The sequence below is a fragment of the Bos javanicus genome, chromosome 3 (genome assembly GCF_032452875.1).
Source record: "Bos javanicus breed banteng chromosome 3, ARS-OSU_banteng_1.0, whole genome shotgun sequence".
NCBI lineage: Eukaryota > Metazoa > Chordata > Mammalia > Artiodactyla > Bovidae > Bos > Bos javanicus.
The window spans coordinates 58,161,931-58,179,264 of record NC_083870.1 but is presented as its reverse complement, the minus strand read 5'-3'; the positions used below and the strand labels follow the sequence as shown (position 1 = coordinate 58,179,264).

General features: G+C 37.1%; 1 protein-coding gene across 3 annotated transcripts in view; it reads right to left on the bottom strand.

The window, feature by feature from the left end:
* COL24A1 (collagen type XXIV alpha 1 chain) overlaps positions 1-17,334 on the bottom strand; it is a 398,952-nt gene that overhangs the window by 339,394 nt on the left and 42,224 nt on the right. For all 3 annotated transcript variants that reach the window (XM_061411389.1, XM_061411390.1, XM_061411391.1), the window contains exons 5-6: positions 11,934-11,987; positions 9,145-9,198 (exon numbers count right to left, since the gene is read on the bottom strand). In XM_061411389.1, coding sequence (XP_061267373.1) covers positions 9,145-9,198; positions 11,934-11,987 — 108 coding nt within the window. The remainder of the gene's footprint in view (positions 1-9,144; positions 9,199-11,933; positions 11,988-17,334) is intronic.

Genomic DNA, 17,334 nt, shown 5'->3' with positions numbered 1-17,334 from the left:
TTTATTTATAGTCCAAATCTCACATGCATACATGATCACTGGAAAAACCATAGCCTTGACTAGACAGATCTTTGTTGGCAAAGTAATGTCTCTACTTTTTAATATGCTGTCCAGGTTGGTCAAAACTTTCATTCAGAGGAGGAAGTGTCTTTTAATTTCATGGCTGCAATCACCATCTGCAATGATTTTGGAGCCCAGAAAAATAAAGTATGCCCCTGTTACCACTGTTTCTTCATCTATTTGCCATGAAGTGATTGGACCGGATGCCATGATCTTAGTTTTCTGAAAGTATTGCTTTAAGCCAACTTTTTCACTCTCCTCTTTCACTTTCATCAAGAAGCTCTTTAGTTCTTCACTTTCTGCCATAAAGGTGGTGTCATCTGCATATCTGAAGTTACTGATATTTCTCCCGGCAATTTTGATTCCACCTTGTGCTTCATCCAGCCCAGCATTTCTCATGATGTACTCTGAGTATAAGTTAAATAAGCAGGGTCACAATATACAGCCTTGACGTATCCTTTTCCTGTTTTGAACCAGTCTGTTGTTCCATGTCCAGTTCTAACTGTTGCTTCCTGATCTGCATATAGGTTTCTCAAGAGGCAGGTCAGGTGGTCTGGTATTCCCATCTCTTTCAGAATTTTCCAGTTTATTGTGATACACACAGTCAAAGGCTTTGGCATAGTCAATAAAGCAGAAATAGATGTTTTTCTGGAACTCTCTTGCTTTTTCCATGATCCAGCGGATGCTGGCAATTTATCTCTGGTTCCTCTGCCTTTTCTAAAACCAACTTGAACATCTGGAAGTTCATGGTTCATGTATTGCTCAAGCCTGGCTTGGAGAATTTTGAGCATTACTTTATTAGCGTGTGAGATGAGTGCAATTGTGTGGTAGTTTAAGCATTCTTTGGCACTGCCTTTCTTTGGGATTGGAATGAAAACTGACCTTTTCCAGTCCTATGGCCACTGCTGAGTTTTCCAAATTTGCTGGCATATTGAGTGCAGCACTTTCACAGCATCATCTTTCAGGATTTGAAATAGCTCCACTGGAATTCCATCACCTCCACTAGCTTTGTTCATAGTGATGCTTTCTAAGGCCCACTTGACTTCACATTCCAGGATGTCTGGCTCTAGGTGAGTGATCACACCATGATTATCTGGGTCATGAAGATCTCTTTTGTACAGTTCTTCTGTGTATTCTTGCCACCTCTTCTTAGTATCTTCTGCTTCTGTTAGGTCCATACCATTTCTGTCCTTTATCGAGCCCATCTTTGCATGAAATGTTCCCTTGGTATCTCTAATTTTCTTGAAGAGATCTCCAGTCTTTCCCATTCTGTTGTTTTCCTCTATTTCTTTGCATTGATCTCTGAGGAAGGCTTTCTTATCTCTCCTTGCTATTCTTTGGAACTCTGCATTCAGATGCTTATATCTTTCCTTTTCGCCTTTGCTTTTTGCTTCTCTTTTTTTCACAGCTATTTGTAAGGCCTCCTCAGACAGCCATTTTACTTTTTTGCATTTCTTTTCCATGGGGATGGTCTTGATCCCTGTCTCCTGTACAATGTCATGAACCTCCGTCCATAGTTCATCAGGCACTCTATCAGGTCTAGCCCCTTAAATCTATTTCTCATCGCTACTGTATAATCATAAGGGATTTGATTTAGGTCATTCCTGAATGGTCTAGTGGTTTTCCCTACTTTCTTCAATTTAAGTCTGAATTTGGCAATAAGGAGTTCATGAGCCACAGTCAGCTCCTGGTCTTGTTTTTGCTGACTGTATAGAACTTCTCCATCTTTGGCTGCAAAGAATATAATCCATCTGATTTCGGTGTTGACCATCTGGTGATGTCCATGTAGAGAGTCTTCTCCTGTGTTGTTGCAAGAGGGTGTTTGCTATGACCAGTGCGTTCTCTTGCCAAAACTCTGTTAGCCTTGGCCCTGCTTCATTTTATATTCCAAGGCCAAATTTGCCTGTTACTCCAGGTGTTTCTTGACTTCCTACTTTTGCATTCCAGTCCCCCATAATGAAAAGGACATCTTTTGGGGGTGTTAGTTCTAGAAGGTCTTGCAGGTCTTCATAGAACCGTTAAACTTCAGCTTCTTTGGCATTACTGGTTGGGGCATAGACTTGAATTACTGTGATATTGAATGGTTTGCCTTGGAAACGAACAGAGATCATTCTGTCATTTTTGAGATTGCATCCAAGTACTGCATTTTGGACTCTTGTTTTGACTATGATGGCTACTCCATTTCTTCTAAGGGATTGTTGCCCACAGTAGTAGATATAATGGTCATCTGAGTTAAATTCACCCATTCCAGTCCATTTTAGTTCACTGATTCCTAGAATGTTAATGTTTACTCTTGCCATCTCCTGTTTGACCACTTCCAATTTGCCTTGATTTACGGACCTAACATTCCAGGTTCCTATGCAATATTGCTCTTTACAGCATCAGACCTTGCTTCCATCACCAGTCACATGCACAAATGGGTGCTGTTTTTTGCTTTGGCTCCATCTCTTCGTTCTTTCTGGAGTTATTTCTCCATTGATCTCCAGTAGCATATTGGGCACTACCGACATGGGGAGTTCATCTTTCAGTGTTCTATCTTTTTGCCTTTCATACTGTTCATGGGGCCATCAAGGCAAGAATAATAAAGTGGTTTGCCATTCCCTTCTCCAGCGGACCACATTCTGAAAGTATACATTTTGTCTTTGGCCCTGGTTCCTGGCACAAAGATCCTAAAACCCTTGGAATTTCCTGAGTCCTAGGAGTGCTTTTTGTTATTCATAACAAGCCCTTTTTGATCTGAGCTTATGCTAATGAGGTGACTGGAGAGAGGGAGCCAGATAGCTTCAGGATGGGAACTAGTCACCAGAAAGGCAAACAAGTGATTACAAGGTAGTAAAACTTAGCCCCATCTCTTCCCCCACCTCCAGGGACAGGAGGGGGTGGTAGAGATTTAGTATAAAAACTCTTAAAGACATTCCAAGAGCTTCCAGCAGGTGAACACACTGGAAGCACGATGTACCTGGGAAGGGCATGGAAGCTCTAGGCTTCTCTCTCCATATTTTGCCCTATGCATCTCTACCTTTCAGCTATTTGAGTTCTATTTTTTTAATAATAAATTGGTAAGCCTTATTAAAATGTTTTTCTGAGTTCTGTGAGCTATTCCAGCAAAATATCAAACCCAGGACAGGAAGAGATTGTGAGAAGCCCTGAACAATCATAGTCAGCCAAGCACAAGTGTTCTGCTAGCATCTCAAATGTGGGGAGTCATGTGGGATTGAGCCCTTAAATCTGTGGAGTCTGACACTAGCTTGGGGTAGTTAGTGTCAGATTTGAATTGAATTGTTGAATATACAATCTCATAGATGCAATTCCCTGGCATCCTCTAAAGGTGACCAATGAGGGTTTCTCTGTTCTTAGCTACAAAGTAAACTCATGGATTTAGAGATATTTGATGTGACTTAATCCACTACAGTTAATATTCTTAATGATATTCAAATTATACCAATCTTTGACTAGTAGAAGCTTTTCAGATTGGCTTCTGAATCCTTTTGATGTGACCCTAATAGTCTTTGATGGCTAGAAAGAAAAAAATTTAATGTATCTGTCATATTTGTCTGGTCCTTTACATAAAGGTCCTTATGTTGTACAGAACAAAAGGAGCACCTCAGTCTTCAGCATTTTATCATACTTTACATTGCCAGAATGTTGGATTGAAAAATTTTCATAGCAATCTGACTCTGTAAAAAAGTTCTTAGAATGGGTCAGCATCTATATTTAACATATTTATTTAATTCACAAGCAAGGAAAACGGGAGCATGACAGAAACATGGGAACAGAGGGCCAAAACCAGAAATAAAGTATAGCACAGATACACTCTTTGGAATTCAATATTTAATATTATTAATTAATAACATTTCATTTAATATTATTGAGTTGGCCAAAAACTTCTTGCAGATTTTTCCATAAGATCTTAAAAGAAAATCCCAAATGAACATTTTGGCCAAGCCAATACTAACAGAACACTGTTAATAGCAGCTTACTAAGATTAGATATTTTCATTGAATGGGATTAAATTTGAAGGAGCTATTGAACTTGACTAAAGTAATATATGCTACTAATTAACATTCATGGAAAGTTTTTAAGTAGCCTTTAAGAAGCACTTTTGAGAAAGAAATTATCTGGACAAAAATAGATGGCCTGGACTAGAACTGTAAGTAGATCTAGATTCTTCATTCGGACTCATGTCTGAAGATTTACTGCATAATTGATCATGTATTAATTAATAGTAATAAGAATTTCCAGCACCCTGCAAATAAAGTTTATATTAAATAAGCAAATATGATGAAATGTGGACTTAGATGGTTTGGTGACAAGAAAAAAGTCATTCTCTCTAGCAAACAGAGAAGCAGAATTCACTTGATATTTTTTTAGAAAGACTTTTTTCTTAGAAAGACAATATTTCTACCAGAAGTCTACTGATTTCAGCTAAAGAACTCAATAGTTTACCTCTATTTTAAATTAGTCTTCATACTGCTGAAAAATGTTGTATACCCACAAAATTTTTGTGTGGCATTTTGTTCTTCTACTATTTAGCAATTTAACAACACAGTTCTAAGAGATGAGAGTTCAGTTTCATGGTGTTTCATAAGATATAAACACTCTTTATGGTGTTTATATCTTATTAGCATCCAAAGGATTAGCTGGAACCCTGGAATGGACATATTTTGTTACTATTACTAAATGAATTCAGAAAGTCTTTAATTACACTAGGTTACCCCACCCTCATCTTTCCTTCTTAAGGTGCTGTTCCATACATTCAAGGTTCATAATGAACCACTCACTATGCTAGTAGAGACAAATAGGTGTAAGGTAAAGAGTAAAACAGATCTAATTCTGATGCCAGTTAAACTGTGTTACCTTGGTTAAGTACTTACTTCTCTGAATATGTTTTCTTCTATGGAAAGCAGAAGGTAATAAAGCCTGCTCTGAATAGTACTCTTAATTGAAGTGGAATTGAATGAGATGGCATACATAAAATACTGTCAACTGATACTAGATGCTCAGTAAGTGCTAGTTCTTATTCCTTTTGATGCCAGTGCCTTATTACTAACATTGTCTGCTTATTACTTCAGTTTAACATTTATAGAATGCCCAACACATTCTAGGCACTGGGCTAGATACAAAGGCAAAGAGGGATAAGATCTGGCCCCTGCATTCAAATAACTCAGAATCTATTAAGGAAGACAAACATGTGAAAACTTATTTTGCTTGAACAGAGTTGAGAACCACCAAAGATAAGTTTACATTCTTTGTCCTTTATGGTAAATACTAACTTAATTGTAATAGGATAACAGAAAATAAAATGCTAGATTTTGCATCAATCTAGAGTATGTTTGCAAAATAAGCCTTATTCTTATAAACTTTAAAATAGCCTTATAAATAGAACTTATTTCTATACTATCTTAAGGTATATTCATTCTTAAGAGACACAAGACTTTTTGTTTTATGTAACAAATAATAAATGTGATATTTTCAGTAAAAGTTGCATCTCTGGACAAACAAATGAAAAGACCAAAAAAAAAAAAAAAAACCAACACCCAACTGCCACTTCTGAAGAGCTGCGAGCCAAAACAGGGGGTCAGAGCAAAAGCAATGCACTGCATATACCTCTATATGCAACCTGCAATGCAGGACACCCCAGTTCAATTTGTGGGTCAGGAAGATCCCCTGGAAAAGGGATAGGCTACCTACTCCAGTATTCTTGGGCTTCCCTGGTGGCTCAGCTGGTAAAGAATCTGCCTGCAATGTGGTAGACCTGGGTTCAATCCCTGGGTTGGGAAGATCCTCTGGAGAAGGGAACAGCTACACCCACTCCAGTATTCTGGCCTGGAGAATTCCATGGACTATACAGTCCATGAAGACTGTATAGCCCATGACTGAGGGACTTTCACTTTCACTTTTTCACTATACACAACACCACCAAAGGGGTGAGAAAACTCTAAGCCAACCCTCTGGTCCAACCCCTGAACACACTCATTTCCTCACTCCACATAAGGAATCTGAAATTTCTATTGACTGGTTAAGGCCAAGAACCCTGGTTGGTATCAGTTCTAACAATTTTTATAAAATATATTAATCCAAATATGATTGTATAAACATTTCATAATGCACTGCATTTTCCATTGCAGTTAAATCTTTCTAAACTTGTAATTATCTTAATTTGGTCTTTTCAAAGGTTCAGGTAACCCCTTTTGAAATGTGCAATTTCTTATGCAAGTGACAAGATTTTTTATACACTTTTCTTAGAGAACAATAATTCTATGTTATTCTTGCTGAATAATAACTGAAAAGAGAAAAATTCTGAAAATGTCTTAATACTGTAAAACCCATTAACCTAAAAGGGATCTTTGTTCCTGAAGGAAAATAAATCCTGTGATTACATGTCAAAATTTATCCTTGAGAGCATGAAATCTGCATATTTATTGCATTGTCCTGAATAAACACTATAAGAGGATTACAAAGTATAAAACTTGAATGTTCTATTAATCCTGATTACTTTAAAGTGTGTATTACTTTAAAATGTTAAATTCCTAGGAAAATTGGTTTCATAAACCACACACTACTAGCCTTGCTAAGCTGCTGCTGCTGCTAAGTCACTTCAGTCATGTCCGACTCTGTGCAACCCCATAGACAGCAGACCAACAGGTTCCCCTGTCCCTGGATTCTCCAGGCAAGAACACTGGAGTGGGTTGCCATTTCCTTCTCCAATGCATGAAAGTGAGAAGTGAAAGTGAAGTCGTTCAGTTGTGGCCGACTCTTTGTGACCCCATGGACTGTAGCCTACCAGGTTCCACCATCCATGGGATTTTCCAGGCAAGCATACTGGAGTGGGTTGCCATTTCCTTCTCCAAGAGATCTTCCCAACCCAGGGATTGAACCCGAGTCTCCTGCATTGTAGGCAGACGTTTTACCATCTGAGCAACCAGGGAAGTCCTATCTAATGTCCCCATAAATATGTGCAGTTAAAACAAATCATGGTCAGTTTTGGCTATTTTGAAGATGGTTATAAATTTATTAAATTTAAATATAAACTAAGACTAATATTCAGGTTTATATGATTAAGTTCCCAAGAGGTTCAGTTAATTGCTTGTAAATTTTAAGTAGAGCTTACAAAATCCCTAATATAGGGGTTCATAAAATATGTTATTGGTAAATAGTTACAGTCAAAATTATATTTATACTACTAAGTATGATATTAAAGAGAAATCTTGAGATTAAGACTTCATCTCTCCTAGAGCATTTTACTGAAGGCACACATTCATATTAGTCAACACTGCAAAATACCCTGTTTTTAATCTTTGGACAAAGATAATTTTTTGACACAGACATCATTTTCTCAAGTATTTTCTCCTAAGTACACACATTTTAAGAAGTCAATGAAATCAAAGGCTTTCCACTATTTCCATCTTCATCTCCCCTCACCCTATTCTCCATCTTTTTTGTTTCTTCAAGTATATGTTTGTTATTGGCTAGGCAGGAAAAGAGAAGGATGACACAAGCCATGTGGAAACCCCACCTCTATTCTGTCTTCCGTCAAGTTGTGGAGATGAGGCTGTTAGTAGGTTGGCAAGTCCCCTAGAACTTGAGCTCTGTGGAGAACCATGAGCTGGATCTTTACAACTACACTAGCCTTCCACTAGTCTAAATATCCTTGAAGTCCCCAGACAAAACTTGGAGGGCTAGAGAATCACAGATTTTAAAACAAAATTCTAATTTCTTGAGAAGACATTTGTCTTTTTTCTGGTACACATCCAGTAGTTAAAAGCCTTTTTTCTGAGACATTTTATTAAACTCAAAAAGTTGTTGAGAGTGATGAGAAACTGAGGGAGTCATTATTACTTATTATTAATAATGGTATTATTTATGATGTGTTAGCTCTGTTAAGGGCTTTGCTCACAATTTATTTAGCCTTCACTCCAGCCCTATGAGGACATACCATGGTTTTCTCTGTTTTGGAGAAGAAAATTAAGCTTAAAGGGGCAAAGCAATTTGTTTCTAGTCATACAAATCAAGGGGCTTTCCTAGTGACTCAGACGGTAGAGAATTCGCCTACAATGTGGGAGACCTGGATCAATCCCTGGGTTGGGAAGATCCCCTGGAGAAAGAAACAGCAACCCACTATAGCATTCTTGCCTGGAGAATCATGGACAGAGGAGCCTGACGGGCTACAGTCCACGAGGTCACAAAGAGTCAGACACGACTAAACACAGTATATACAAATCAAGAGGGCTAAAACTTGAATCCAAATCAGTTAGACTCCAAAACCTGTGTCCTTAAGCTCTACCCTATCTTAATCTACATCTGTATGGTAACAGCTATTTGGTCACTTTTGAGTGAAATAATTAATAAGCAGAGTGGTTACTGATGACCCTGAAATATTCATGATTTTACTGGCAACCAAAACCCTAGTGCTTACATTCACGTGTACATGTGTGTGTATAGATATGTATATTTACTTATATTTCCAATTCCATACCCGCTATGAAGGTAACCAGCCTGGTATATATACTTCCATCTGTTTTACAGACATGACTGAAGTGACTTAGCAGCAGCAGCAGCAGCAGCAGCATACTACTATCTGTCACACTACTAGCACACAACTATGTATGCTCATATTTTTACAGGTTTTCAGGTTAGTTGTTTTCATAAAAATATGAGTATATCCTATAAGCATTATCCTCATAGATCTTTTTCAAGTGAAAATATTAGAGAAGTATGAAACAGGGAAATAAATGATGTTTTATTTCCTCAGCATTTATTTATACATTAAAATAGTCTTGATTTAAGGTAAATTACTCAAATCATAATTTGTACACTACAGAGGTTTCCATATATTGCCATCATATTTTGACACAAAGACTAGAATATCAAAGCAGGGCCATGCTTGCCTTTACCACTAGCTATTTATAAATCCAAGTGTGGTGGGCTCTCAAGGAACCTGGCCATCTGCCACCCTATGACAATCTTGCCAAAGACTCATGCTCTAGAGATGACAGAGATCCCTAATATTCCAAGGTTGACTTTAAAAGTTAAAGACCTTCTTTAGTAATGTGCTGAAAATCACGTGATATTCAAAGCACTCACCTTTGGACCTGGTAATCCAGGTAACCCAGGATTTCCATGTGGCCCTGGTATGCCCTACAAATAGAAAAAAAATTCAGATCATTCTTAGATCTAGATACAAGTAAGTGTTTATTATAACATTCAAATAAATATTACATGATTCATTAAAATGGATATGTTATTTTACAAAGTTCATTATCTCTTCTGAGGTCTTGGATATTTCAGTCTTAGAAAAGACACCGATTACAGAGCAGAACTGCGGTTTCTGTTTTTTGCTTCAAAACACTGCTTTGAGGTATTTATGTCCCTTATTTACCACCTCTTATCTCCAGCCACATTGCTCAGCGCTACTTCTAAAAGTTGTGCAAGGTAAGAAGCCCAAAAATAACAAAGTGCAATTGTTTTACTCTCCTCTCAACATCCGGTAACCCCTTCTGCACTTGGGTTTTGTTTATGCTATGATGCATGCCTTAAGACTTACCTCATTTAACCATGCCTCTCCTACACCTGCTCAAATCATGTTCAAGTGTCAACTGAGATACCACCTTTAAAACCTGGCTAGCATGAGGTGATTTCTCTTTCCTACTCAATCCCACAGAAACTGTTGCATATAAAATTAATTTGCAATTAATTATATGTTGCCTTGGGACAATTCTATTAATATTTTATTGCTATTTTAACTTCTTCATGACATGTGCTGTTTAGTTCTAGGATTATAAATTCTTTGAAAAGCAGCTGTTTTTAATATCACCACTCCCAGTGAATATCTGTCAATTTAGGGAATTCCCTGGTGATCCAGTGGTTAGAATCTGGTGCTTTCAGTGCCTGTGGTCCAGTTTTAATCCCTGGTCGGGGAACTGAGATCCCACAAGCCGTGCAGTGTGGGGAATTTAAGAAAAAAGTGGTATTTGTCCATTTGAATTCAATAACTGCTTCTATTTACTAAATACCTACTATATGTAAGTAACTGTTACTGCTTTATTTATTTTTTATTATTATTATTATTACTAATCCATATAACGATCCTGCAGGGTGGTTATTTATTCCCCTTTACAAATGGATAAACTTAGGTTCATACAACCAGCAAATAGAAGAACAAAGATTCATCTCCAGAAAGGCTTTCAGGTCTCCAGGGCTTCTATACTCTTTTGGGCTTGGTACCCACCTCTGTACCCTTTGGCTATGTAGTGGTTTAGTTGCTAAGTCATGTCCAACTTTTGTGACCCCATGGACTGTAGCCCACTAGGCTCCTCTGTCCATAGGATTTCCCAGGCAAGAATACTGGAGTGGGTTTTCATTTCCTTCTCCAGGGGATCTTCCTGACCCAGGGATCGAACCCAGTCTCCTGCACTGCATGCAGATTCTTTACCAACTGAACTATGAGGGAAGACTTTTCCTTCAGTTATACCTCTATCTTAAAACAGAAATACTTAATATTTATCTATTTTTTTCACTTCTAAATTAACAGAGCATTGTGTTTCAGAAGGGGGAGGAATGATAGCAATACAAACATGGAAAGTATATCTAGCAAGATGAAAACTAAGGCAAAAAATTAGATTTCATGACCTCTTATTTGTGTAGTCTTCAAAAATAAAATTTTCAATAAAGTAGGTGGGAAAATTTATGAGGATTAACAAATGATTTGTTGATGTGGGACCAATGGGTATAAAGTATTATTCCACAGAGCTCATTAGTGCAAGAGTGAGCAAGGACAATAACTTTAGGAAAAATTAGCATCAGTAAAAGTCTGGGACTTAAAAAAAAAAAAAAAAAGATAATTTGCTGTTTGTTGCCAAATAAGATAAAATCTAGGGATAGAAAAGGTTAAGTTGTGGAAGAACAGCCTTAGCAGTGGAGAGGGAATATAATTAATGCAAAGGGGAACTCAGTGCCTCAGAAAGCAAAATCCAGGGTCTCCTGACAAAAAGTGGGGAGGACAGAAATGGTTTGTTGGCTGTAGGAGAGTGGACAAGTTTACAAAACACTCTTGAGAGGAATGTGGTAGGTCATCAAGTATAGAGAAAGAAAAGAAATGTTAAACAGCTAGAGCAGAGTAAGCATTCATCTTGAGCCTCACATCAACAAGAGCTTGATGTGAATATGGACCATTTAAATTAGCATTTTAGGGTGAGTTTTACATTAATTTGTTTATATGATAAGCAAAAATTAGGAAAGAAAGTGGATTATATATGGTATTTACATTTGTCTTTATAACATACAATCATAATTCCTTTTCTAGCTCTTCAAAGAATTTCTGCTAGTAAAAGTTCATTTTTTTTTTTTTTGAGGTTTGAAAGAAATGAATTCTAACACAGCAATAAATCTTTTGTTGGACCTGTTTAATGTGAAAAACTACTGCTACCCTTGAGGAAGCTTTTTTCCTCAGGACAATTATTTTTTTAGTTTATAATTCCAATATTTTCCACTATGTAATCCAGGAATGCACTATTTTAAGGCTGCCCACTCTTCTTCATTTCCCAAAGTAAATGATCCCCACCTTGGACTATCAAGTACAGATGAGATCACTTTATAACTAAGAATAATGCTACAAGTAGCACCAAAACAATCACTAATCTACAAATTTGATTATCTTTTTGGGCATGTTCACAGAGAGTGCTTTGGCTGGGTGTTTACACTCAAATAAATAAGTGGCACATGTTCCAAGCTTCTCTTGAATTGGCAAAGGCCAGGCTAAGTTTGACAATCCAGGCGGATTTCCAGAGGAAGTACAGACTGTACAACAGTAGGAAAAGCATACTGGAAAGCTACCAACTGTAACAGCAAGGGAGAAATGGAACCCATCCACTTACCCGTGGGCCTCTCTTTCCTGATGGACCTGGGATGCCTGCTGGGCCAGGGGGACCCTTGGAAAACAAATGCTGAGACATTAGACAAGAGAACAGACGCATCCTTTCTCACAAGTCTTGGGAAGATTTCACTCCAGGGCTCTTTTTTGGTCCCCAGTTACTAGCTGACGATGGTTTTAAAATAACATGAAACCCCTCACCTTAATCAGCAGGAGTGAGAGTTGAAACTCAAATGTCCTCTTTAATCTGGTCAGATATGGCAGCAGGAAGTCTATGACTTATGGTTATGGCCACTGTATCTGGTTTTTACAGGGACCATAACTAGTAGTTTTGTGGGTAGTTTTTTACCTAAATTTACTTTTACTACTGAAAGAGGAATTCAATTTAGGGTTTGGAGATCAACAACTACAGGTTTTTTGGGGTTTTTTCCAAACACATTTCAAATGAAGACTTGCCTTGAAAAAATAAAGCACTGACCATTTTATGTTTTTTTAGAAGACTTATACCAAAGATCTGTGTAATGTGTTAACTGTTACAATGAGATCCTTCTAGTATGTGAGTTGCTCAGTGTGTCCAACTCTTTCCGAACCCATGGACTACACACAGTCCATGGAATTCTCCAGGTCAGCATACTAGAGTGGTAGCCATTCCCTTCTCCAGGGATCTTCCCAACCCAGGGATTGAACCTAGGTCTCCTGCATTATAGACAGATTCTTTACCAGTTGAGCTAGTATATTCAGTAATATATCTGCCCTACACAAAATGTAGCATACCAAGAGGTCAATAGAGTTAAATGGTTTTGTAAAAACAAAATCAATTTTAAGTAAAAACAGTAAAAAAGTAAAAACAGATCAATTTTAAGGTATTCTGAGTTCTTTAAATGTCACTTTTGAAATATATCAAATAAGAAATAGGAAACTGCTACTTTGCTTCCACATATTAATGCCTTATATTATCTTTTTTTAAAACTTATTTTAACAATCAACTGGTGGAGGAATAAACATTCATTTGGGATATGATTAATACATATTCATTCATTCATCTGCCTATTCATTTCATTGTTACTGAGCGCCCTGCTGCCATGGTATTATTCTTGATGTCTCAGAGCATACATATACCTATATTTTACATTTATATACAATGTTTTACAAACATTCATTCATTACTGCAGTAAAAATACTATGAACTTTGATATTAAACATGTCAAGGTTAAGATATTAGCCCTACCATTAACATATAGCATGACCTACTGATCTTCATTGTCATGTAACATTTTTCTCTTTGAAACGTTCTCCTTTATTGATGCTTGTTTTCAGTTTTTTTCAGTCACTTTTCAGTTTTCTAATGTTCTTTGTATATTTCAAACTGTCCATTTTCCTTTTTATTTTGCCTTTTTATACCCCTTGACAAAAACCTTTCATGTATTCCTTAAAATTAAAAAAGTAATATTTCTCTTTCAACCACATAAAAGTAATATTTCTATTCTCCATCCTGAACTATTCAAATATTTTGAGAGTTACTACTATATCACTGGCTTCCATCAAAACTTGACTTTCACTTATTTAAAAAAAAAATAAAACTCTTTTTAAAACTAGTTCTGGTTCTACTTTTGTCCTCAGAACTTAACAGCTGATGATTTTAAGTCCTCTAAAATAAACTCTAAAGATAAAAAATTAAATGCAAAATTAAAATATCTAGTTTGGTTTACTGCCCTATCACGCTACTTTGTGACAAAAGAAACACTACTACATTCACACTGAAAAAGAAATTATTACAGTTCATATTAGATAGTGGAGGTGGGGGAAAAAGCATATTTATGCTGTGATTAAAATATTTGAATTAATTAGCAATAAGTATTAACTTGTCTTCACAATTTTTCATTTCCATATCTTTGAGAATAAGTTATTAACAGGTATTTCCTAGAAACCAGAGAAGGAAAGCAATTTTATATGATATGACTTTTTATGAATTATTTTCTATAAGTGAAGTACTAGAAAAGTCACTTTAACTTTCAGATTATCAGTTATTAAGAGAAAGTATAATTTAGTTAAAGAGCAATGCTATGGCAATCATCCAAAGTGAAAGTGAAGTCGCTCAGTTGTGTCCGATTCTTTGCGACCTCATAGACTGTAGCCTACCAGGCTCCTCCATCCATGGGATTTTCCAGGCAAGAGTACTGGAGTGGGTTGCCATTTCCTTCTCCAAGGATCTTCCTGACCCAGGGATTGAAGCCGGGTCTCCAGCATTATAGGCAGACGCTTGACCGTCTGAGCCACCAGGGAAGCCTGGCAATCATCCAATCTACAGTCAAATCATGCTTCAATCATTTACTTGCTGAATGACCTTAGACAAGTCAGCTACTCTTGCTAAGACTTAGTTTTCTCATCTTTATAACACTGATGATGTTACAGTGGATATTAAAGTTATTGTATATAAAATACTTGTAACTATGTCTGATATAGAGTAATTAACCATAAACTATAGAGCAATTTTTTAAAGGTATGCATGGAGCACAAGTAGTACTCAGTGTTAGTTACAATATTATTATTACTAAGGTAATATACTGAAGCAAATGTATCCAATACTTGTAAGAGAGTAGTGTCTGGTGGATCTTGGAAGTCTTGCATCTAAATTTCTTTTTATAGTTCACTCACTCATTGATTCATTCACTTAATCAATAAACATTAGTAAGCAACAAAGCCTCCTGGAGCTGACAATGAGATAAAAAGACACCTACTAACAAATAAACACATAATATGCATTTTATTTAGTGATATGAGGAAAAGAACAAGCAACCAAGAGAGATCAACACAGTGCACATAATTTATATTGTGCTATGAGAGAATGCGTCTCTGAGGAAGCTCTAAGTTAGACCTAAAAAATGAAGAGGAATGAGGAAAGAGGAGAAAACAAAATTTGAAAATAGGAATAAAATGAATGACAGCATGAGTAAAATAAAACAAAAATACAATCTTATTAAGGAACTAAAAGAAAGCCAACAGTGGAAGTAAACAAAAGTGGAACAAAATGACGTTGCCGAGGAAAACAGGGGCCAGATGACATTTGACTGCATGGGTCATGATAAAGACGTTTTAATTTATTCTAACTGCTACACTCTCCTGTCACTGAAGAGTTTTAAGCAGATAAATGACATGATGTAATTTACATTCTAAAATGGGTCACTAGTGAATTTCTATAAAAGATAGCAGAATGAGAACATTTTTAAAGCTACCCTCCTTCCCTCAAAAACCCTCTGAAAACAACAAAAAATACCAAAAGAAAAAAACTTCTCTGATGAAACAAGAAAACGACCACAACCACAAACCATAAAATATGAAAATTATCTTTCAAATAGTAAGACATTTTGGAATAAGGAAAGATGCTGAAAGATGACTGAAAACAAAAAACCCTCCTCAGACCTCAAACCTGGGACAGGCTACAGATAACTAACAGTATATCAGTCCAGAAAGTTCATTCCAACGATCCTTTAATGACAATAGCTAAGTTCAAGGGAATGGTAAAGCCACAGAGAATATACTTCATGACCCTGCAAAGATCCAGTTCAAACAACCCAAGAGTAAGGAAGGCAGAGCTGAAAAGGAAGAACCCATCATTTTTATGATCTGCAACAAATCTCCTAACCTCAGGAAATTTCTGGTGGAGGGAGGAGGTAAAAGACAAGAGCATGAATCATTGTATCACTTCTTAGACTGATACAGAGGGCTTCATGTACATGAAAATGAGAGGAGATACATTTCTAGGTAGAGGACACAATACATATCGAAAGATGGCATTGAAGGCAGCAACTTGAATTTGATGCTGTGTACTACTCCACCTAATTCCCTTTTGCCTCTCCCTATACCATGCTAGGAGAAGGCAATGGCACCCCACTCCAGTACTGTTGCCCGGAAAATCCCATGGATGGAGGAGCCTGGTAGGCTGCAGTCCATGGGGTTGCTAAGAGTCAGACACGACTGAGCGACTTCACTTTCACTTTCCACTTTCATGCATTGGAGAAGGAAATGGCAACCCACTCCAGTGTTCTTGCCTGGAGAATCCCATGGACGGAGAAGCCTGGTAGGCTGCAGTCCATGGGGTCGCACAGAGTCGGACACGACTGAAGCGACTTGGCAGCAGCCCCGTACCATGCTAAAGCACATAGTGGCCCAAATAGTGGCGTTTTTATTTTAAAAATGAGCGATAACCAGAAAGAAACCAGCAAGAGACCTATACATTTTGAGGGGAGGGGGGAAGTGTGAGGACAGAAACATAAATTAAAAGTAAATGAAAATTTTTTTTACCAGAAAAGGATTGCTCCATGCAGAGAAAGAAGTTCATATAGTTCATTATAAATCTAAAGAATTTCAAGATGCTGTTTCTCTACAAAAAGCTCAAAGAAGAGTCATAAAAGACAAAAATAACAACCAAGGTAATGAAATGTGAGCCAAAAGAGCTTAAAGATTGAAAGAGCAAAAAAAGAAAGAATTATAGACTAAATCCACATCAGAAGCAATAATAGCTGACCACAATTGAAAAAAATCAGTTAAGGAATATGGATGTAGTTTAACTGAATTTACATAAAATGGAAAAAAAGCAAACACATGGACATCATTGTAGAGAAGATAATAAATACTATCATCACAAAGGACTTTTAACATGTGTGTACTGGTGTGCCTGAAGAATATAGAAAAATGGATAAGAAAAATGCCTGAAAAATTAAGGAGAGATGTTTCTTTAGAAAGTAAAACAAAACAAAAAACTTCAGATCAAAAGAGTACCAGAAAAAACTGACACAGAACCTAATAGCTTTATTGAAATGAACTTCAAAGATATCAAAAGAACATCAAGGGTATGTAGATGAAAAACAGGCACCAACAAGTAGGAAAGATCAGGCTGTCCTCAGGCTTAATCCACTTCAAGAAGCAGTGCAAAATCTCTATAAAGTTCATCATTTCATCACCATTTACTCTCTCATACACTTTCTGAAATTTACCTTTAGACTTCTACACTATGCTGAAATCATTATCAAAGTTCAATAACAACTTTCCCACCAAAAGATCCAAAGGATTTCCTCTACTTTTTCTCAGTCTTTAGCTTTCAGCACCGCTGATCAATTTCTTCTCAAAACTCTCATTTTTGGCTTTTATGATACTATATTATGGGCTTCCCTGGTGGCTCAGACAGTAAAGAATCTGCCTGCAATGCAGGAGACCTGGGTTTGATCCCAACCCTGGGTCGGGAAGATCCCCTGGACAAAAGAATGGCTCCTCACGCCAGTATTCTTGCCCGGATAATTCCATGGACAGAGAAGCCTGGCAGGCTACCACGGGGTTACAAAGAGTCAGACACGACAGAGTGACTAACACTAACTATATTGTTCTGTCCCATCTGTCTATCCTGTCAC